Source organism: Nannobrachium achirus, assembly GCF_963921795.1.
Source record: "Nannobrachium achirus genome assembly, chromosome: 3".
In the NCBI taxonomy this organism is placed as follows: Eukaryota; Metazoa; Chordata; class Actinopteri; order Myctophiformes; family Myctophidae; genus Nannobrachium; species Nannobrachium achirus.
The window spans coordinates 69,448,883-69,473,216 of record NC_137812.1 but is presented as its reverse complement, the minus strand read 5'-3'; the positions used below and the strand labels follow the sequence as shown (position 1 = coordinate 69,473,216).

Below are 24,334 nucleotides of genomic sequence, written 5' to 3'. Positions count from 1 at the left end.
CACTGGTGTGGTGGAATTCAGATCAATCAATAATCCTGAGAAAACGAGGAGACGAGACAATTATATTAGGTGGTGGTTAAGTTTATGTAACGTGATATCATGGACAGAAGTACAATTATATTAGGTGGTGGTTAAGTTTATGTAACATGATATCATGGACAGAAGTACAATTATATTAGGTGGTGGTTAAGTTTATGTAACGTGATATCATGGACAGAAGTACAATTATATTAGGTGGTGGTTAAGTTTATGTAACATGATATCATGGACAGAAGTACAATTATATTAGGTGGTGGTTAAGTTTATGTAACGTGATATCATGGACAGAAGTACAATTATATTAGGTGGTGGTTAAGTTTATGTAACATGATATCATGGACAGAAGTACAATTATATTAGGTGGTGGTTAAGTTTATGTAACATGATATCATGGACAGAAGTACAATTATATTAGGTGGTGGTTAAGTTTATGTAACATGATATCATGGACAGAAGTACAATTTAATATTAGGTGGTGGTTAAGTTTATGTAACATGATATCATGGACAGAAGTACAATTATATTAGGTGGTGGTTAAGTTTATGTAACATGATATCATGGACAGAAGTACAATTATATTAGGTGGTGGTTAAGTTTATGTAACATGATATCATGGACAGAAGTACAATTATATTAGGTGGTGGTTAAGTTTATGTAACGTGATATCATGGACAGAAGTACAATTATATTAGGTGGTGGTTAAGTTTATGTAACATGATATCATGGACAGAAGTACAATTATATTAGGTGGTGGTTAAGTTTATGTAACATGATATCATGGACAGAAGTACAATTATATTAGGTGGTGGTTAAGTTTATGTAACATGATATCATGGACAGAAGTACAATTATATTAGGTGGTGGTTAAGTTTATGTAACATGATATCATGGACAGAAGTACAATTATATTAGGTGGTGGTTAAGTTTATGTAACGTGATATCATGGGACAGAAGTACAATTATATTAGGTGGTGGTTAAGTTTATGTAACGTGATATCATGGACAGAAGTACAATTATATTAGGTGGTGGTTAAGTTTATGTAACATGATATCATGGACAGAAGTACAATTATATTAGGTGGTGGTTAAGTTTATGTAACGTGATATCATGGACAGAAGTACAATTATATTAGGTGGTGGTTAAGTTTATGTAACGTGATATCATGGACAGAAGTACAATTATATTAGGTGGTGGTTAAGTTTATGTAACGTGATATCATGGACAGAAGTACAATTATATTAGGTGGTGGTTAAGTTTATGTAACATGATATCATGGACAGAAGTACAATTATATTAGGTGGTGGTTAAGTTTATGTAACATGATATCATGGACAGAAGTACAATTATATTAGGTGGTGGTTAAGTTTATGTAACATGATATCATGGACAGAAGTACAATTATATTAGGTGGTGGTTAAGTTTATGTAACGTGATATCATGGACAGAAGTACAATTATATTAGGTGGTGGTTAAGTTTATGTAACATGATATCATGGACAGAAGTACAATTATATTAGGTGGTGGTTAAGTTTATGTAACGTGATATCATGGACAGAAGTACAATTATATTAGGTGGTGGTTAAGTTTATGTAACGTGATATCATGGACAGAAGTACAATTATATTAGGTGGTGGTTAAGTTTATGTAACGTGATATCATGGACAGAAGTACAATTATATTAGGTGGTGGTTAAGTTTATGTAACGTGATATCATGGACAGAAGTACAATTATATTAGTGTGGTGGTTAAGTTTATGTAACATGATATCATGGACAGAAGTACAATTATATTAGGTGGTGGTTAAGTTTATGTAACGTGATATCATGGACAGAAGTACAATTATATTAGGTGGTGGTTAAGTTTATGTAACATGATATCATGGACAGAAGTACAATTATATTAGGTGGTGGTTAAGTTTATGTAACGTGATATCATGGACAGAAGTACAATTATATTAGGTGGTGGTTAAGTTTATGTAACGTGATATCATGGACAGAAGTACAATTATATTAGGTGGTGGTTAAGTTTATGTAACGTGATATCATGGACAGAAGTACAATTATATTAGGTGGTGGTTAAGTTTATGTAACGTGATATCATGGACAGAAGTAACAATTATATTAGGTGGTGGTTAAGTTTATGTAACGTGATATCATGGACAGAAGTACAATTATATTAGGTGGTGGTTAAGTTTATGTAACGTGATATCATGGCCAGAAGTACAATTATATTAGGTGGTGGTGTGGTCAAGTTTATGTAACATGATATCATGGACAGAAGTACAATTATATTAGGTGGTGGTTAAGTTTATGTAACGTGATATCATGGCCAGAAGTACAATTATATTAGGTGGTGGTGTGGTCAAGTTTATGTAACATGATATCATGGACAGAAGTACAATTATATTAGGTGGTGGTTAAGTTTATGTAACGTGATATCATGGCCAGAAGTACAATTATATTAGGTGGTGGTGTGGTCAAGTTTATGTAACATGATATCATGGACAGAAGTACAATTATATTAGGTGGTGGTTAAGTTTATGTAACATGATATCATGGACAGAAGTACAGTTATCACTCTGGGCAGTGGTAAGGTAGTTCTGCCAAGAAGAACGGTCAGACACTAGAGTTATACTGTGTGGCTTCAAGGCCTCTGGAACGAGCCGTACCATAACAAGATAGGCTTTACCAAAACAATAGTTACTGAGCGAGCATGTATGTAGATCTGCTATTTTCACAATAGAACAACATGTAATGCCTCAACTCTGCTCGTCAGGGTGGGGGGGTCCCCTGGTCAAATATGATTATTTTGGGGTCGTGGGCTGAAAAGGTGAGAACCACGGATGAAGTCATATCACCCAGTCCTACTTCATGTACAGGTAGGACTAGCCTGGAGAAAGGAACACAATTTTTTAACGACAGGTTTAAACGTGCTGCTGCTGCTGACTGACAAGCAGACCGGTATTTGGGCGCTGTGCTGTGTTTACAGATATGGATATTAATGAATAGATCAGTGTTTACAGATATGGATATTAATGAATAGATCAGTGTTTACAGATATGGATATTAATGAATAGATCAGTGTTTACAGATATGGATATTAATGAATAGATCAGTGTTTACAGATATGGATATTAATGAATAGATCAGTGTTTACAGATATGGATATTAATCAATAGATCAGTGTTTACAGATATGGATATTAATGCATAGATCAGTGTTTACAGATATGGATATTAATGAATAGATCAGTGTTTACAGATATGGATATTAATGAATAGATCAAAGGCTGGCATTTGGTTTTAGACCTTATCAATAATTCACAACCTCCAGGATAGGATGAATATTTACTCCACACTTGGCCGGTCGGAGCGTCTTCATGTGAGCTTAACCAATCAGGAGGCCTTTTTCTGTGTGTTCAGGTCCAGCACAGCAGTGGTTCTCAAAGTGGGGTCCGGGGACTCCCAGGGGTCCTTGTGGGGGGTTCCAGGGGAGTGCTGGCATTCTCTTATAGAGATTTATTGTAAAGTATCTTTTCCAGAATCTTTACCGTACCTCAAAAAAGCTCGGTGATATTGAAACTAGTCAGAGTCGTGCTCGCACCCTTGATGTAAAGAGGTTCCAGGGGTCCCCCATTTAAATGACTGGTAACTCTGACAGGGTTTAAATGGAACCAAATGGTGCCATTTGCACACTCTCAGATTAATGGTCACCAGCTCGGCAGCCTTGTTGTTAAAGTGTCCGCCCTGACCCTGGGAGTTTGGGGTTCGATCCCCTTGCCGGGTCGTACCAAAGACTGTGCCTCCCTGCTTGGCACTCAGCATCAAGGGTTAGTTCCTGTGACATACTACAGTCATGTCCATGGGTGTACTTGTACATCATGTCCAGGGGGTGTACTTGTACATCATGTCCAGGGGGTGTACTTGTACATCATGTCCATGGGTGTACTTGTACATCATGTCCAGGGGGTGTACTTGTACATCAAGCTGCCTCACGCTACAGAATCAGGAGACAGGCTCCTGACCCTATGTGGCCTCATGGCTCCACAAGGCTTACTTACTTCAGAGTTATGGCTGCCTGTGGCCTGTAATGCATAGTAAACTGTTGGTCCTTGAAAGCAATGACTCCAGCTCAGCATCCATTGTGAGAGTGTGAGTGTGTTGTGAGGTAAGCTCTGTGTGTGTGTGTGTGTGTGTGTGTGTGTGTGTGTGTGTGTGTGTGTGCGTGTGCGTGTGTGCTGAGGTGAGGTGATCCGCTGACGGTGCAGTGGAGAGAGCAGACCGGAGCGGAACCGGGTCCCGACTCCATATGATGGCCATCACTGTGAATTAAAATCACACACACACACACACACACACACACACACACACGCACGCACACACACACACACACACACACTCTCATGCGCGTTGCGATGCACTGCTGTCTCGCGCTCTGTCTCTCTGTCTCTGTTTGAAGATTGATTTTAAGACTTTATTAGAAGTTTGCATAGAAAAAGTTACAGTTTTCATGATGGTACAGTTAGTTCACTGGTACAAGGTCAACTACAAGGAGATCCTAGAAAAGACTAAGCTTTTTTCCATAGGAAACCATTGAAGTATCTTATATAACATTGAATGACAGACGGATAGAACACAGTACTATGCAGTAGATATAGTAAAACAAAAGTATAAATACAAATAAAATAAACAGTGCAAAAAATATATACAGTAGGTAAATACAGAGAAGGGTCAGGGGAGGCTGGGCTAGGTTTGTTATTGCCAGTTGCCAATGGCTGCCGCCTGTAAGTGGTTTTTCAGGGCGATTTTAAAGGATGCTAGGGAACCACACTCCTTTAAGGCCTTCGGTAGGGCGTTCCACATTTTGGTTGTATAGCAGAAGAACGTGTTTCACCCTTTGTTTGTCTCTGTCTCTATCTCTCTGTATCTCTCTCTCTGTCTGTTTCCCTTTCTTTCCCTCCTTCACTCTATCTCAGTGTGTGTCCCTCTAATAATAGCCGATGGTGAAAAAGTTGGCACACATACACTTGAATTAAGTACACTTAGCTTTGTATCGGCATTAAGCACACACTCTGTGTCTCACACGCACGCACACACGCACGCACGCACGCACGCACGCACGCACGCACGCACGCACACACACACACACACACACACACACACACACACACACGCACAACAGAACATATAGGCTATATAAAGAGCTATTGTATCTGGGTCAAGCCATCCACCATTAGCTCTCTCTCATGTGACCTTTGATCGGGCTGGGCTGCCTCCTCCTAATGCTGAGAGGATGAAGAGGTAGAGAGACAGCAGGTATTACAACACAACAGAGAGAGAGAGGGAGAGAGAGGGAGAGAGAGAGAGAGAGGGAGAGGAAGAAACAACAGCGCTATAAGGAGAAGAAAGGAAATGGAGAAGGACGGCAAGGAATGGGGGGTAGAGCAGTGTCTCCCAAACAAAACGTTGGGGTCGGGGGAGGGGTGTTATTGGCTGTGAATGAATACCACTTTTTTTCTTTTCTTTTTTTTTTTCTTTTTTTTTTAATCTAAAAACATCTATGCATTTTCAAACATTTCACAAATAGTGAAAATAGACAAGTTCACTAATGTGTCTCGCTGCTGATGCCGTATTTCTCTGTTAGTTTTCATGGCGCTTTTCGACCGGAAAAGAACCGGTTCGGGTTCATTCTCCCGCCTATGGGATGAACCAGAGGTGAGCTTTTCCTACCGAGAACCGAGTTGGTTCCCAACCGTGAAAACCGTGGTTCGGAACGGGAACCTCAAAATCCTTGGTTCCTCTGGTTCAGTCATAGCAAGAAAAGGTTCCAAGAAAGGTGAACGTCACCGGTTCTTGAACCAAGGTTCTTTTGGTGGAAAAAAGGCCCCAGGGAGACACCAAGTGAACCCTTTGGTTCACAAGTTGAAAAGTTTGGGAAAGGATGGAGGTAGTGATGGGAGAGAGAGAGAGACAGAGCTGATGATTGTATGGACAGAGGGATAGAGACGGTAGGATTAAGCAGCGTACATACAGGGATATTATTGACATTAACGTACACAATAGAGCATTATTTCTCTAATGGCTCCGTCCCCTTTAAGCCAACGGTTTTATGTCCATAGTAAACGTGGGATTAAATGCCTGCATATGCATGAGCAGTGAGCGCGGCGTGCACGGCTGCACGCACAGGCATTTATTCCACGCATTAAGCACACACACTAAATGGACTGACAGCGTGCACCACCACCTGTAGAGAAGCCTTTTCACTAGGCTGTTTTTAGTAAGTGAGAAAAGCACACAATCATTTGACAACCTTCTTAGTTATTGAAAATATCATTCTCAACTATCTAAAGTCTGTGGTGGAAAAGGTACTCAGGTGCAAAAGAATCAATACTGCAATATAGAAATACTCTGTTAAAAGTATAAGTCTGGAATTCAAAATGTACTTGAGTAAAAGCATTGGCGTCAAAATGTACTTAAAGTACCAAAAGTAAAAGTACAAAATGTTTGAAAATAGCAGATGCGACGCGTTGTGAGCTTGTAGATCGTCTATTTTCAAATAGCCTAGGTACAAAATAGGGCTAAAGTGGATTTATGTATGTTTTGTAATATAATCATTTATATCTGCAAAGTAACTAGTAACTAAAGCTTTCAAATTATTGTAGTGGAGTAAAAGTACAATAATGTTCCTCTGAGATATAGTGGAGTAGAAGTAAAAGTACTGAAAACTGAAAATGCTCAAGTAAAGTACACAATTCCTCAAAACTGTACTTAAGTACAGTACTTAAGTAAATGTACTTAGTTACTTAGTTAGCTCTCTCTCTCTCTCTCTCTATCTCTCTCTCTCTCTCTCTCTCTCTCTCTCTCTCTCTCTCTCTCTCTCTCCTCCCCCCCTCTCTCATACAACAAGCTGTCTGAAGAATAAACTGTACATTTACAACACATTTATTTCACAACATACAGACGTTTACGGTTTTATGGACTGTGCCTATTCATTTAGGGTAATTGGTTTAAATATGTTGTTGTTACTTAGCACTGATGTTTACTGTACATAGTTGGCACATTGTGTCTGGCACCCGAAAATAGCAGAGTTACAACCCTGCGACGTGTCGCTGCACGAGGCATTTTGAGCTTCTAACGTCAGCTATTCTCGATGCAAGATCCAGCGCACAACTACAGTATGTGTAAATCCTAAGGTCAGGACTGAATCGTCTCACAGTATTGTCTCATAAAACATACGCTAAAAGGTAAAAAAAGGTAATAAGACAGACCTCGGCATCACTTCACTTCAGCGGACCTTCACACCTCTACCTACGTTTTAAAAGCGGGCGACAGCCGGCGACTTCGGGCGATGTCGTCCAAAAGTGACATGATTATTTTCATGTTTTTGGGGCGACGTCGCCTCATCGCCTGCTATATCACCAGTAGTTGCCGGGTACCGTTGACAAGTAACGCACTTCCGGAAAACAGGGCCGTAGCGCGTCTCTAATCAGCGCTCTATGCGAGCTCTCTCGAATGCGCCTCACTCCACTCGTGTGCGCCGCACACGCACACAATTTTTGCGGGTTTTGGCGTGATTTTAGTCGGTTTTGGGGTTTGGGGCTGGTTTGGGTCCACTCCCTCCATTTCGGCACCCCCTCTAGGATGGCGCTCGAGGCGGCCGCTTAGCTCGCCTATAGCTAAAAACGGCCCTGCCGGAAAATATGTCCGACCGTCGCCCGCTGTTAGAACGCACCGTCTGTCTCACACTGTGTGATTCTGCTCTGTGACTTCCTCCTTCGCTGTCAGCTCAACTGTGACCCCACGGTGACCCCTGTTCAACGACCGTACCTTTTAAACAGGCTGGGTAACGGGCTGTGTAAAAGGGGCTGCGCGCACGCAGGGGTGTCGCACCAAACGGGAACAAACTATTACTTGGTGCTTTAACTATTGAAAAAGTAAGCCATTTACCATGAGAGGGAGTGGATTGTTGGCTGATTTACCACTGTTTCAGGTAAGGAAGGACCCTGAAACAGTGGTAAATCAGCCAACAACCCACGACCCTCGAATGGTAAATTGCTTTTCTACCACTTCTACCATATAAATGAAAGAAAACACAGTTGTAACTTGCAATGTTACAACTGCAACACAACAGTGGGCGGGGTCCATGAGCCAACTCAAGGTTGTTGACTGATTTACCACTGTTTTAAGCCAATCAGTATCTGAACATGTGACCACAAAAAGTGGTAGAATAGCAGATATACAAGCTCACAGCACGGCGAGCTTGTAGATCTGCTATTATTGAAAAAAATCGTGACATTTTGTGCAAGTCTTTGAATATTTCAAATCCTTCTATTTTTTTACTATATTTCTACGTCAGTGGTGCTCAAACCTTTTCATGTGAAGGACCACCCAAAATTATATGTATTTGGCCACGGACCCGCATCTCGAAATATTTAGTTCCATGGACCCCCCAGAAGCAAAGATTCACACACATTTTCACAACTTTTAAAAAATTGCAGATATATAGCAGTATGTTTCAATAGCTAAAGTATACAATAATTAAGGCCCCTTCACCTTGGGCCCTAGTAACTCAGTCCCACTTCCCCCCCCCCCTTGTGACGCCCCTGGCCTCACGCGCACACACACACACACACACACACACACACACACACACACACACACACACACACACACACACTCACACATACACACGCACACACACTGCTACTTGCTAAGAGCCAGCGCTTGAACAGCTTACTCAAGCTAATGGGACAGAATGAATTGTGCTGTAATGACGTCTATAAATTTGCCTTGTAATACAAGGCATTCAAAGCTGTTAGTGCACACACGCACGCACGCACGTCGCACGCACACACACACACACGTAGACACACAAACACAAAGACGCTGTCAGTATAAAGATGACAAGGGTAGTCCCTCCCCGCACACACTCAAACACACATAAATGCACGCTCGCGCACACACACACACACACACACACAAACACACACACAACCCACATAAGTATGCCCAAATGCACGCACAACCACATAAATGAGGGAGGAGGGTCAGTGGGGGATACGGGGGTGGGAGGGGGTGAGTGTGAGAAAATGGGGGGAAGGGGGGGGGGTTGTTATGGTGTGAGTGATGGTCCAGAGTTAGGTGAAAGGGTGTGGGGCCAACGACCTCAGATATCCTCAACGTGTGTGTGTGTGTGTGTGTGTGTGTGTGTGTGTGTGCATGTGTGTGTGTGTGACGTGCGTGCGTGCGTCGGTGCGTGCGTGCGTGCGTGCGTGCGTGCGTGCGTGCGTGCGCAGAGCTGCAGAAGGATCAAATTATGTGCGGTCTGTTGACCCAATTATCGTTCGGTCAGTGTGCAATGCGTGTGCGTGCACACGGACGTTTGTGTGTGCATGTGTGTGTGTGTGTGTGTGTGTGTGTGTGTGTGTGTGTGTGTGTGTGTGTGTGTGTGTGTGTGTGTGTGTGAATGATTCCTGGTAGTTGTGTGTGTGCTGGAGGCCTGGGGGGGGAACACACTAACACACCACCATAACAAAGGACTGAAACAAGTCACAACTCTGCCTCCTGCTGGTTAGCAAGGGAACTGCAGTCAGCAGCAAGTGGGGATACTGATGCTGCAGTCTGGTTTATCTTGTTCCTGTTCAGTTCATTACAACCAACAATGATCCTCTGAGACGCTGGGACCCAAACCCTGGGTCGAGACCCATTTGTGGATAGCAGACACGTTTCTGAGGGTTCCTTTTTTGTTTCCTACATTAATTATTATTCAAAATATTTTCAAAACAGCAATTTTTTACTGAATAGATAACTAAAATCTTAGTTAAAATCTTTAAGTAATTTCATGAAGAAATCAAAGAAAATTCAAATACTTTCCATATATTAGTACACAAATGTTTAAGAAGTAGTGAAAACAGCAGATCTTATCTACAAGCTCACAATGCGTCGGTTCGCGCTTGTGAGCTTGTAGATCTGCTGTTTTCACTAGCTTGGGTCCCCAAGTCTAATCTGTCTTTTGGGTCTGGAGCTAAAAGGTTTGGGAACTGCATGCTCTGAGGTGTTCTGCAGAGTGTTGAGAGGAAAAGGAAACATGCTTCTCAGTATCCTGTGTGTTGAGCGTGATGTCATCTCTGTGGCCAGACTGTCTTGACTCCTGCGATTTGCAAATACTCCCGTCATACAGTCTGGAGCAACGGAAGTCTTATGATGGGTATGGGATAAAGTGAGATGTGACGCACACTCGCTCCCTTGGTGCAGTAGCGATAACAAGTCCTACTGGAAGCGTTATGTCTTCTTTCATTGTTTTTTGGAGCATTATTTTCTCTTTCGCTGGCGTTGTTGGTGTTACTCCCATGATGTTTTCAAATGTTTTCTTAAAATAGACAAACATAACAAGAATATGCCGCTCGAATCTCTGTCTGTGCTAGTGTGCTTCTGTTATGTTTCCAATGGGACTACAGTTCATTATAATGACTCTGTCTGTGCTAGTGTGCTTCTGTTATGTTTCCAATGGGACTACAGTTCATTATAATGACTCTGTCTGTGCTAGTGTGCTTCTGTTATGTTTCCAATGGGACGACAGTTCATTATAATGACTCTGTCTGTGCTAGTGTGCTTCTGTTATGTTTCCAATGGGACTACAGTTCATTATAATGACTCTGTCTGTGCTAGTGTGCTTCTGTTATGTTTCCAATGGGACGACAGTTCATTATAATGACTCTGTCTGTGCTAGTGTGCTTCTGTTATGTTTCCAATGGGACTACAGTTCAGTGCAGCAATAACTACTTCCGTACTCGTCGTTCGGGAGATGTCATTCTAGACTCTATATAGCGTTTGGAGATTGTTGAATAGTTGTCTGGCTACGCGAGGCTATCTCTGTTGAGACGGCTGTCATAGATCACAGGCCAATGAGGTAACTGTACTTCCTGTTTCCTGTGTCTCCTCCAGCGCCGGCATCGCTGTGGGTTTCTACGGCAACGGAGAGTCGAGTGACGGAGCCAATCGGCTGGCGTATTCCCTGCGCCACGCCAACCGCACTGTGGCCGGAGTGGAGAAACTGGTGAGTCACCTGCTGTATACACTACACTGAACACATACTGTACACCTGCTGTATACACTACACTGAACACATACTGTACACCTGCTGTATACACTACACTGAACACATACTGTACACCTGCTGTATACACTACACTGAACACATACTGTACAGTCACCTGCTGTATACACTACACTGAACACATACTGTACAGTCACCTGCTGTATACACTACACTGAACACATACTGTACACCTGCTGTATACACTACACTGAACACATACTGTACACCTGCTGTATACACTACACTGAACACATACTGTACAGTCACCTGCTGTATACACTAAACTGAACACATACTGTACACCTGCTGTATACACTACACTGAACACATACTGTACACCTGCTGTATACACTACACTGAACACATACTGTACAGTCACCTGCTGTATACACTACACTGAACACATACTGGTGAGTCACCTGTGGTATACACTACACTGAACACATACTGTACACCTGCTGTATACACTACACTGAACACATACTGTACACCTGCTGTATACACTACACTGAACACATACTGTACAGTCACCTGCTGTATACACTACACTGAACACATACTGGTGAGTCACCTGTGGTATACACTACACTGAACACATACTGTACACCTGCTGTATACACTACACTGAACACATACTGTACACCTGCTGTATACACTACACTGAACACATACTGGTGAGTCACCTGTGGTATACACTACACTGAACACATACTGTACAGTCACCTGCTGTATACACTACACTGAACACATACTGTACAGTCACCTGCTGTATACACTACACTGAACACATACTGTACAGTCACCTGCTGTATACACTACACTGAACACATACTGGTGAGTCACCTGTGGTATACACTACACTGAACACATACTGTACACCTGCTGTATACACTACACTGAACACATACTGTACACCTGCTGTATACACTACACTGAACACATACTGTACACCTGCTGTATACACTACACTGAACACATACTGTACACCTGCTGTATACACTACACTGAACACATACTGTACACCTGCTGTATACACTACACTGAACACATACTGTACACCTGCTGTATACACTACACTGAACACATACTGTACACCTGCTGTATACACTACACTGAACACATACTGTACACCTGCTGTATACACTACACTGAACACATGTACTGTACACCTGCTGTATACACTACACTGAACACATACTGTACACCTGCTGTATACACTACACTGAACACATACTGTACAGCACCTGCTAATAGACTGAACTGGATAGGGCTGCAGTCATACATTATCATTAAGACCTGGGGTTGCCCTATGTGTGGCTCATTAACACTTTTACCGCTATGCACGTTAACGTTCGCCCCATTCTGGCGGGTTACTGTTGCCAATACGAACGCTCGTTCTTTTACCTTGTTTGAGCACTGTAAGCTGATGAGGGGTCGCGCGGGTGTGTACAGTAGAAACAGCTCCCATAACGCTGGTCTCAAATCTCCACCACACATAAACAACAATGGATGGCCAAGTCACTTCCTGGCTGTTTTCTGTGGACCTGATCTAGAAAATGCATTTCTATGCCCTGAACTACAGGGCGAGGGAAGGGCCATTTGCACATTCATTCATTGCATGTGGCTGCCCCCTGCAGTCAGTTTGGCCGGTTTACAGCTATAATTGATTATTTTAAAAATAATCTTTGGGAAATAATTCATAGATAATTTTCTATAACATCGCAAAGGTAAGCTACTTTTTGACGGCAGTTGCACAAATAAATAAATAATAAATAAGGCAGTAAAATATGTAAAGTCGTTATACATTCTCATAGAAAACGGCACCAAAATGAAAACATTTAATTGATTAATTGACTCCAACATTAGGATCGTGGCATTGGCGTACATTCACCATGTAACACGTTTCACTCTGTCATCACCTCATGACCCCAGACTGTGGACCAGAGAATCTGAAGCACACATTTCTCACTCTGTAGAAAATGACTTGTAACTAAAGATGGGCAAAAACATACTATACAGTGAATGTGTGTGTGTGTGTCTGTTTATGTATGTGTATTGTGTATGTTTATCTGAGTGTCTTTGTGTGCGCATGCGTGTGTGTGCGTTCATGTATGTTTATTTATCTGTGAGTGTGTCTGTATGTGTGTGGGTGTGTGGGTGTGTGTGTACTGTACATGTGTCTATGCATGTTTATGTCGATCTGCGAGTGTGTTTATGCGTGTGCGAGCCAGGGCACAGCCGTTGCACACGTGTTCCTACACAGTAACAGTTATAGGTTCTTATCAGTGTGTGTATTTGCAGAGAGCTGATAGCCGTGTGCGTGTGTGTGTGTGTGTGTGTGTGTGTGTGTGTGTGTGTGTGTGTGTGTGTGTGTGTGTGTGCGTGTGTGCGTGTGTGCGTGCGTGCGTGCGTGCGTGCGTGCGTGCGTGCGTGCGTGCGTGCGTGCGTGCGTGACAGCGCTCGCACGCACAGCGCTCTGAACCAGAAAATTGATCCTTACAAGTATGTAACTCTGACAGTATACAAATGAAACCAAATGGACCCGTAATGCTCTGTCCAGACCGGCGAATTAGCGAAAGCGACGTGAATAAGCGAACCAAAAAGGCGAAGAATTCGCCATTCGCCCTTTTCCATACACACCAAAAAGCGACGCGAATATGCGTATAATATTCGCTTAATTCGCCTAAAAACGAGGGGGCGATATCTGCCTGCATAGCCACAGGAGAAAGGAGAAGAAAGGAGAGAGAGGAGAACGGAGACAGGGAAACAAATAAAACAATGGAAACTACATGATGTGATGATGAGACCTGGCCGTGGTTGTTAGCCTATTAAATAAGAAAAGGAACAGAAGAGACAAGTGATAACACGCGTTCTCCGTTCCCCCTCCCCTCAGCTCCGGCCGGGGGCAGAGTAGACAGGGTCGGTCAGTGTTTTATCATAGCCGGGTCGGAATGGCCGCATCACCCTCGGAATACGGGTCTGTCAATCATTATGTGTATTACCCGAGAGGACCCAAGAGGACCCGTAGGCCTACTGTGTGTGTACTTTCTGCTTTTTTATGCAAACTGTAAAGCAATCAATCAATGTGTGTGTGCGCGCTGGCGTGCACTATAAGGAACGAACTACTGGAGTTCTGTTTAACGTGTGTGCTGTGTTTAGGATGGCCTGACCTAGGATCATGGTCTGTTAGCCGTGAGGCAGCGAGATGAATGGCTGTGCAACAGTGAGATGATAATGCTGGTCTAGGATCAGTTTAACAGCAGGGGGAAAAGATCTTGGTGCGTGCATAATGCATGCGTGATGCGTAGCCTGCTGCCAGGATGATGAGAAAGCAGCCGCGACCGCGTACAAGTTAAACCATGACTTTACTCTCTGTAGTTAGAAAATAGCCTAAAAGTATTCCTTTTAATCTCTGGCTTTTGTTTCGACCTTAATATTATAGATTCCTTGGTAGCCTTCTTCTGCCTGTCAATCAGTTAACAGCGCACGCTGCACGGCTGCAGTGAGTTACATGAAAGAGTTTTAATAATGATTAAACCTGCTGTATACACTATGATTAAATGGTCGGGTCTATCGGAAATAAAAGGATTTCGGGACAACATGTCACGGGTTTCGGTCTGTAAAAAAAGAAAGTCAGCTAACTAAAAGTTAACTTTAAGTAACTAAAAGTAGCCTACATTTACTTGAGTAGCCTGTACTTGTAGGTATTTGTACTTGAGTCGAATTTCCAGTACTTTCCTTCTAATCCACTCATTTCGGATCCTATTGTAGGCTATTTAATACCCAGTGATTTATTTTTAAAACATTAGTCTTTTTGTAGATATAAAGTAGCCTACAATAACAAACACATAAACCATGCTTTTACCAGTAAGACATTCGAGTAGGCTTCTTTTTCCAAGCAGCCACGCAGACGAGACACGGAAAAGGAGAAAGACACTGTTCTCCTCGGCCTCAATGTAACGTGAAGGTCCCTCCACCATTCTCTCTCTCTCTCTCTTGAAATAGGGTAGAGTGAGCTTACTTTGATACAGAGAGAGAGAGGAATTCGCCTTTGAACGTTCGCTAAATTCGACACAAGGGCGAATAAAAAACAGACGCCTTTTCGCTTTTTCGAAATTCGCTTTTGGTGTGGATGCTTCCATTGACTTTATAAGGTTTTTAAAAAAAGGCGAAATATACGCTAATTCGCTATTCGCCAATTCGCCCTTAAGGGTCCATTTGGTTTCATTTGTATACTGTCAGAGTTAAGGGGAGACCTTGATATTTTAAAGTTTGAGAACCACTGATTTAGACCAAAATGCAGGTTTAAATGAATTCTGCAGTGAATCTCTGTATTAACAATTCAACAGGATTTTTTTCAAGGCTCCCTCATTGTATCACGATATATACAGTATCTCTGAAAAGGCATATCGTGGAGACATTGGATCATCTCAACTAGGGCTCTCACGATTATGACATTTTACATGACGATTATTTGTCACTCAAATAATTGCGATTAACGATTTAATTGTGTTTTTGTCGTTGACAATTACATTTCTGTTTGGCTTCTAGGCTTTTTAGTTGCACATGGCAGATATGACACAAATATACAAAGAAATTACTGACAAATTTGACAACTTTATACTTAAAAAAGAACATTGATAGTGGAAATAGCCGATCTACAAGCTCACAACAAGCTTGTAGATCGGCTATTTCCACTATTTTTACTTATATATGAACATTTTTCAACTGGGAAACGATTTTGACGATTATGGAAAATAATCGCGATTATGTCAAATAATTGCGATTAGACGATTATGTAATAATTGTGACAGCCCTAATCTCAACGATATGTATCACCATGTCGCCCCCACCCCCAGGTGTCGGACAGCGCTCTGGCCTTGAACCAGACGGTGGAGGAGGGTCTGGTGCAGCTGGAGACGGCCTACCAGGAGCAGACGGACTACGTGTCCATCGTCCAGAAGCTGCAGGGACAGCTGGACGAGCTGGTCAGGCTGATGGTGGACGTCCCCTTCTGGGACAACACCCACGTCTCCCTGGAGGACCTGGCGAGGAAGACCGAGACCTTCGACTGGTACCGGTACGTTAAGAGTTAAACCTTCGACTGGTACCGGTACGTTAAGAGTTAAACCTTCGACTGGTACCAGTACGTTAAAAGCATATTTTGTTTCCCCGCTCAGCTCTGGTTGTCAGGTATCAATACACTTTAAGACAGACATGTTTTAGCAGGCGTGGGTGATTAGATTTAATTCTTGTGCTCTTCTTGTCTTGATTGTTTAAACATGACGTAATGGGCCGCTGTGCTGGATAACAGGCTCGACAAGCCCAAAGCTTATTGACACCGGGTCTCGATACATTTGTTATCGAGTTTTAATGGTCTCCGGTTTCAAGCTCCATAAAGCAGGTGTGAGCATGATTACACATTAGACATTAGAACCAGTAAGACTCCCTAATCGGGAGATAAGCGACCGTTGGTCGCTTATCTCCACAAATAGGCCAAAAAATTTGTTTTACCAATTATCAAGACATACGGGCAGTTGACAGTTTGCCATGGTTACTCATTGAAGTTGAATCTCCATATATGGAGATAACCTACACATCACACTAAGTCTGACCTCACCAGCCCATATTTGGGCATGAGCAACTTATGTCTCCATATATGGAGATATTATGACATCACACAGTCCTCAGCCGATGATGTGGCGTGATGTCATACAATACACAAACGAGCCCTACAGTATAAAGGGGCAATTCTTGCCAGGAAAGAAGCATTTCTTCGACTCAGACCTTATCGCCAGGGTTGGCTTATAGCAGCTGTCGGTAGGACCATATATGGATTCTGTTAGTGTGGATCTCCTAACAGGGCATCATCTGGGATACAATCCCTTTTATGCCCATATATGGAGATCCCTAACAGAATCCCTTTCATGCCCATATATGGAGATCCCTAACAGAATCCCTTTTATGTATGCCCATATATGGAGATCCCTAACAGCATCCCTTTTATGCCCATATATGGAGATCACTAACAGCTAACAGAATCCCTTTTATGCCCATATATGGAGATCCCTAACAGAATCCCTTTTATGCCCATATATGGAGATCCCTAACAGAATCCCTTTTATGCCCATATATGGAGATCCCTAACAGAATCCCTTTTATGCCCATATATGGAGATCCCTAACAGAATCCCTTTTATGCCCATATATGGAGATCCCTAACAGAATCCCTTTTATGCCCATATATGGAGATCCCTAACAGAATCCCTTGTATGCCCATATATGGAGATCCCTAACAGAATCCCTTTTATGCCCATATATGGAGATCCCTAACAGAATCCCTTTTATGCCCATATATTATGGAGAAATCCCTGCTCTGAGTATCTGACATCAGTGTGATGTCACATGTTTATGCCCATATATGGAGATCCCTGCTCTGCGTATCTGGTTGCTATGGTAAACAGTTGGTTGCTAGGGTAAAAAAACATGGTTGCTATGGTAAACAGTTGGTTGCTAGGGTAAACGGTTGCTAGGGTAAAACCATGGTTGCTAAGGTGGTTGCTAACGTACACTAACAAACCAGCAACAACAGACTGTTGCCACAGCAACGTACACAAAGGTTTGTGTACACATGTGGTGTGATGTCATACTGATGCGGAGATATGAGCAGGGCAAAGGTGTGACGTGTGACGTGTGACCGACCGACGGACGGCCGGTGGAGGTTTTCATAGTAAACTGCTCCCTGACGGTCGCAATCATACACAGAGGAGAAACTTTACAGCTAAAAAGAAAAACTCCATGTTTGCGGTTCTGGAGCCCTGAGAAGCACAGACACTGACAGACACACAGACAGAGACTTTATATAGATTCCTGGAGAACTGCTGATCCGTCCAACTTCCCACTCAGCCATACCATACACACGCCAAGAACGAAGTCCTGCGCTTGGATGGTTATCCAGATATGCGGAGGAGACACGCGCATGCACGCACGCACACACACACACACACACGCACACACACTCGCACACGCACATGTACACAGACACAGACACCGTGCATTTTAGATACTCTGTTTATCTTGTCTTATAAATTCCATCTCTCTCCCCATTTCCTGTCGGTCGTCTGTCCTATCAATATAATGGCCTAAAAGCCTCTAACAACGAATTATGGATACATTGTTCTCCAACTGCCATCCTATGCAAACTTCTAATAAAGTCTTCAATCAATCAAATGTTCTTAAAAAAAAAAAGAAAACGTCCTTAGTGAATTAATGCTTGCAATGGATTCAGCATCATGACAAACCCCTAGTTAGACCCCTCACATCCTACCCAGAAAAAACATGTTTTTCTGAGTATTTTCCTCCCGTATAGAAAGTCGATGGGAGCCCAACTTGATTTGGCCGCTGTGGCGACCCCGAAGGCCGCCGACTCGGGCGCCCTAGCTAAATCATTAGAGCATGCCCTGAGCTACATCTGTCCAAAATGTGCCGCTTTTAGACTGATTAGCACGAAATATCCCTAAGGCCTCCTACTAACAGGTGGTTGGGGTACCTGGGTCTGCTGTTGTTCCAACATGCTGTGTGTCTATTTACAGGTAGTAGGGGTACCTGGGTCTAACATGTTAATGTGTGTATGTTTACAGGTAGTAGGGGTACCTGGGTCTAACATGTTAATGTGTGTATATTTACAGGTAGTAGGGGTACCTGGGTCTAACATGTTAATGTGTGTATATTTACAGGTAGTAGGGGTACCTGGGTCTAACATGTTAATGTGTGTATGTTTACAGGTGGTTGGGGTACCTGGGTCTAACATGTTAATGTGTGTATATTTACAGGTGGTAGGGGTACCTGGGTCTAACATGTTAATGTGTGTCTATTTACAGGTGGTAGGGGTACCTGGGTCTAACATGTTAATGTGTGTATATTTACAGGTGGTGGGGGTACCTGGGTCTAACATGTTAATGTGTTTATATTTACAGGTGGTGGGGGTACCTTGGTCTAACATGTTAATGTGTGTCTATGTACAGGTGGTTGGGGTACCTGGGTCTAACATGTTAATGTGTGTATGTTTACAGGTGGTTGGGGTACCTGGGTCTGCTGTTGTTGTTCTAACATGTTAATGTGTGTCTATTTACAGGTGGTAGGGGTACCTGGGTCTAACATGTTAATGTGTGTCTATTTACAGGTGGTAGGGGTACCTGGGTCTAACATGTTAATGTGTGTCTATTTACAGGTGGTAGGGGTACCTGGGTCTAACATGTTAATGTGTGTATGTTTACAGGTGGTAGGGGTACCTGGGTCTAACATGTTAATGTGTGTATGTTTACAGGTGGTAGGGGTACCTGGGTCTAACATGTTAATGTGTGTATATTTACAGGTAGTAGGGGTACCTGGGTCTAACATGTTAATGTGTGTATATTTACAGGTAGTAGGGGTACCTGGGTCTAACATGTTAATGTGTGTATGTTTACAGGTGGTTGGGGTACCTGGGTCTAACATGTTAATGTGTGTATATTTACAGGTGGTAGGGGTACCTGGGTCTAACATGTTAATGTGTGTCTATTTACAGGTGGTAGGGGTACCTGGGTCTAACATGTTAATGTGTGTATATTTACAGGTGGTGGGGGTACCTGGGTCTAACATGTTAATGTGTTTATATTTACAGGTGGTGGGGGTACCTTGGTCTAACATGTTAATGTGTGTCTATGTACAGGTGGTTGGGGTACCTGGGTCTAACATGTTAATGTGTGTATGTTTACAGGTGGTTGGGGTACCTGGGTCTGCTGTTGTTGTTCTAACATGTTAATGTGTGTCTATTTACAGGTGGTAGGGGTACCTGGGTCTAACATGTTAATGTGTGTCTATTTACAGGTGGTAGGGGTACCTGGGTCTAACATGTTAATGTGTGTCTATTTACAGGTGGTAGGGGTACCTGGGTCTAACATGTTAATGTGTGTATGTTTACAGGTGGTAGGGGTACCTGGGTCTAACATGTTAATGTGTGTATGTTTACAGGTGGTAGGGGTACCTGGGTCTAACATGTTAATGTGTGTATGTTTACAGGTGGTAGGGGTACCTGGGTCTAACATGTTAATGTGTTTATATTTACAGGTGGTAGGGGTACCTGGGTCTAACATGTTAATGTGTTTATATTTACAGGTGGTAGGGGTACCTTGGTCTAACATGTTAATGTGTTTATATCTACAGGTGGTTGGGGTACCTGGGTCTAACATGTTAATGTGTGTATGTTTACAGGTGGTAGGGGTACCTGGGTCTAACATGTTAATGTGTGTATGTTTACAGGTGGTAGGGGTACCTGGGTCTAACATGTTAATGTGTGTATGTTTACAGGTGGTAGGGGTACCTGGGTCTAACATGTTAATGTGTATATGTTTACAGGTGGTAGGGGTACCTGGGTCTAACATGTTAATGTGTGTATGTTTACAGGTGGTAGGGGTACCTGGGTCTAACATGTTAATGTGTGTATATTTACAGGTGGTAGGGGTACCTGGGTCTAACATGTTAATGTGTGTATATTTACAGGTGGTTGGGGTACCTGGGTCTAACATGTTAATGTGTGTATATTTACAGGTGGTAGGGGTACCTGGGTCTAACATGTTAATGTGTGTATGTTTACAGGTGGTAGGGGTACCTGGGTCTAACATGTTAATGTGTATATATTTACAGGTGGTTGGGGTACCTGGGTCTGCTGCTCTTCGACGTTCTCATCTGTCTGCTGGTGCTCTTTGGCCTCATACGCAACTCCAGAGGAACTCTGATTGGGTAAGTATTGGGATATGATGTCATACTGGGCGTACCGCTATAGCTGTTGTGATTGGGTAGATCATTTTGTGTCGTACCTCTGCAGCTGATCAGAAAAACTAAAACTAATTTGATAGTAAGTAATTAAGTAAGCCTTTCCGATACTGTGGTCCTACAGTATGTCTGTATGCTACAGTACTGTGGTCCTACAGTACAGTATGTCTGTATGCTACAGTACTGTGGTCCTACAGTATGTCTGTATGCTACAGTACTGTGGTCCTACAGTATGTCTGTATGCTACAGTACTGTGGTCCTACAGTATATCTGTATGCTACAGTACTGTGGTCCTACAGTATATCTGTATGCTACAGTACTGTGGTCCTACAGTATATCTGTATGCTACAGTACTGTGGTCCTACAGTATGTCTGTATGCTACAGTACTGTGGTCCTACAGTATGTCTGTATGCTACAGTACTGTGGTCCTACAGTATGTCTGTATGCTACAGTACTGTGGTCCTACAGTATATCTGTATGCTACAGTACTGTGGTCAAACAGTATGTCTGTATGCTACAGTACTGTGGTCCTACAATATGTCTGTATGCTACAGTACTGTGGTCCTACAGTATGTCTGTATGCTACAGTAGTGTAGTCCTACAATATGTCTGTATGCTACAGTACTGTGGTCCTACAGTATGTCTGTATGCTACAGTACTGTGGTCCTACAGTATATCTGTATGCTACAGTAGTGTAGTCCTACAATATGTCTGTATGCTACAGTACTGTGGTCCTACAGTATGTCTGTATGCTACAGTACTGTGGTCCTACAGTATATCTGTATGCTACAGTACTGTAGTCCTACAGTATGTCTGTATGCTACAGTACTGTGGTCCTACAGTATGTCTGTATGCTACAGTACTGTGGTCCTACAGTATGTCTGTATGCTACAGTACTGTGGTCCTACAGTATATCTGTATGCTACAGTACTGTGGTCCTACAGTATATCTGTATGCTACAGTACTGTGGTCCTACAGTATGTCGCAGGGACTTACCCGCCAATCCAACCCTTGATGCTGAGTGCCAAGCAGGGAAGTACTGGGTCCCATTGGTCAGAATATTTGGTATGACCTGGCCGGGGATCGAACCCCGACCTCCCAGTCTCAGGGGCGTACACTCTAACCACCTGCATAATGGTGCTGATGGGTCCGTGTGTTACTGAATGGTCAGTGTGTTACAGCAGTGGTTCTCAACCTTTTTAAGGCTGCGACCCCCAAAATAATCATATTTGAACAGGGGAACCGCTGGCCGTTTGTTTATTTCGACTCGCGACAATAGATACTGTATATGTCCGCTGTTTGTGTTGGTTAATATGTTCTTGGTGCTTTGTGGAATCTCAACTGCAGGGCTGGGGAACACAATTCTGCCTCTAATCGACCTCTTTATAAACAGATATATAAAACAAACAGGCGTTGCCTTTATATTTGATTTGCAGCCGTGACTGCAAACTAAAATCTGTCTCAAGTTGTGTTGAAAGACACAGCTCAGCCAGTGAGCCAGATTCTCCGACCAATCAGTATCAGCAGCGCGTATACGTCCCTTTTAAGGCACCGCTTGGCCCAGCCCGGAACCACTCTAGAGTGGATACTTAATAGTACCCTGTTTTGTACCACTTTCACACCACTCTACCCAGTTCCTTGTAGTGTGGGGTGGGGTGGAGTGGAGTGGGGCCGTGCATATGGAAAACCGTCTTAACAGGACTGTTCTCTCTACAGGGTGTGTCTTCTGGGGGTCTTGACTCTGGTGATCAGCTGGGGGTCCCTGGGACTGGAGCTGGCTGTCGCTGCGGTGAGTGTAACCATGGCAACGTGGCTGAGCTGCTGCTCTCTCTCTCTCTACACCAGCACCATGACGTAATCTGCTCTGCTTCAGCGTGTGTGTGTGTGTGCGCGCGCGCGCGCGAGTGTGAGTGTGAGTGTAACTGTATTCTAAAGTGTGGTTTCATCCTCACAGACGGCCAGTGATTTCTGCGTGTCCCCAGACACCTACATCACCCGCGTAACGGAGGAGAACGCCGTCATCAACCAAGGTATGCAGACTGTTGTGGGATGGACTTTCAGCAGTGTTGATTTTGACGACAAACTATGACGAAAAATGTATGTCGACTATGTTTTTTTCACTGACGAAAACTAAATAAAAACTAAACTATGATGACTAAAACTAAGACTTAATTATATTGACAATTTCGTCAACAAAATAAAAACTAGACTAAAACGTTAGGGAGGGACTAGTGGAGAAGACAGTCATTTTATGTTTGGTTGCTCTCAGGTGTTGCACGCTGAAAATAGCAGATCTACAAGCTCACAACGCGTCGCAGCGCGACGTGTTGTGAGCTTGTAGAACGGCTATTTTCAGCACGCAACCAATTGTAAAATCAGTCATTACGATGCCATCAAGGCCTGCCAAAATACATCTTATCATGTTTAGTCTACTAAAATTAGACTAAAACTAAAGTTGTTCGGGTGACTAAATTATGACTAAAACTGAAAGACATTTGATTCAAAAGACTTTGACTAAAACTAAGTCAAAATGTGCTGTCAAAATCAACACTGACTTTCAGACAGCCTTTATTAAATATGAAACTGTGCATTTTTTATTGATTGATTGATTGATTGATTGATTGATTGAACACGTTATTATTTGGGGTGGGAGCAAGAACACAATACCTAAAGAAAAGACACAAAAAAAACTAAAACAAGAAATGCAAAAAGTATTTTTTCATATTTCACATGTAAAACTTGAGCACCACAGATAAAGAAACATGTTTTTTCAGAAAACCATTAGGATTTAGAAGACATTTTTGGGTTAGGGTTGCAATCGACAAAGCCGGATGCACCACAGTGGATTTGAACCGACAACCTCCGTAGGTGGCAGGCAGGGACTCTTACCACTGCACCACCCCAGAGCACCGTGTCATGAACAGTTCTATGGCAGAGATTGTAGACACAAGCATCCTTGTAAGCAGACAGACAGACAGACAGATATAGGATGTTTTCCCCAGGGTTTACACTCTGACAGTCAAACTGTCTGCGTCTGACACACCGCTGCTGCTGCTATTCTAGGAGACGTGGTCCTGTGTGTGCACGTGCATGCATGTGTGCAACGTATGTGTGTGTGTCTCTCTGTATCTGTATGTGTGAGTGCATGTACAGACACACACGCACGCACGCACGCACGCACGCACGCACGCACGCACGCACGCACGCACGCACGCACGCACGCACGCACGCACGCACGCACGCACACACACACACACACACACACACACACACACACACACACACACACACACACGTGTGTGTTCAGTGTGGTTCCACAGGGATTATGTCTGACTGACACTGCTATCTAAACCTCTCCTTCTGCATGCATCAGCAAACCTCTTCT

At 43.1% G+C, this 24,334-nt stretch overlaps 1 protein-coding gene across 1 annotated transcript in view; it reads left to right on the top strand.

The window, feature by feature from the left end:
- The window catches only part of LOC308281718 (protein tweety homolog 3-like), a gene marked incomplete at its 5' end in the record, with an annotated part of 83,871 nt that overhangs the window by 36,768 nt on the left and 22,769 nt on the right, over positions 1-24,334 (top strand). Inside the window, 5 exons of the mRNA XM_080721995.1 lie at positions 10,983-11,094; positions 15,996-16,216; positions 20,820-20,915; positions 22,666-22,738; positions 22,904-22,979. Coding sequence (XP_080578121.1) covers positions 10,983-11,094; positions 15,996-16,216; positions 20,820-20,915; positions 22,666-22,738; positions 22,904-22,979 — 578 coding nt within the window. The remainder of the gene's footprint in view (positions 1-10,982; positions 11,095-15,995; positions 16,217-20,819; positions 20,916-22,665; positions 22,739-22,903; positions 22,980-24,334) is intronic.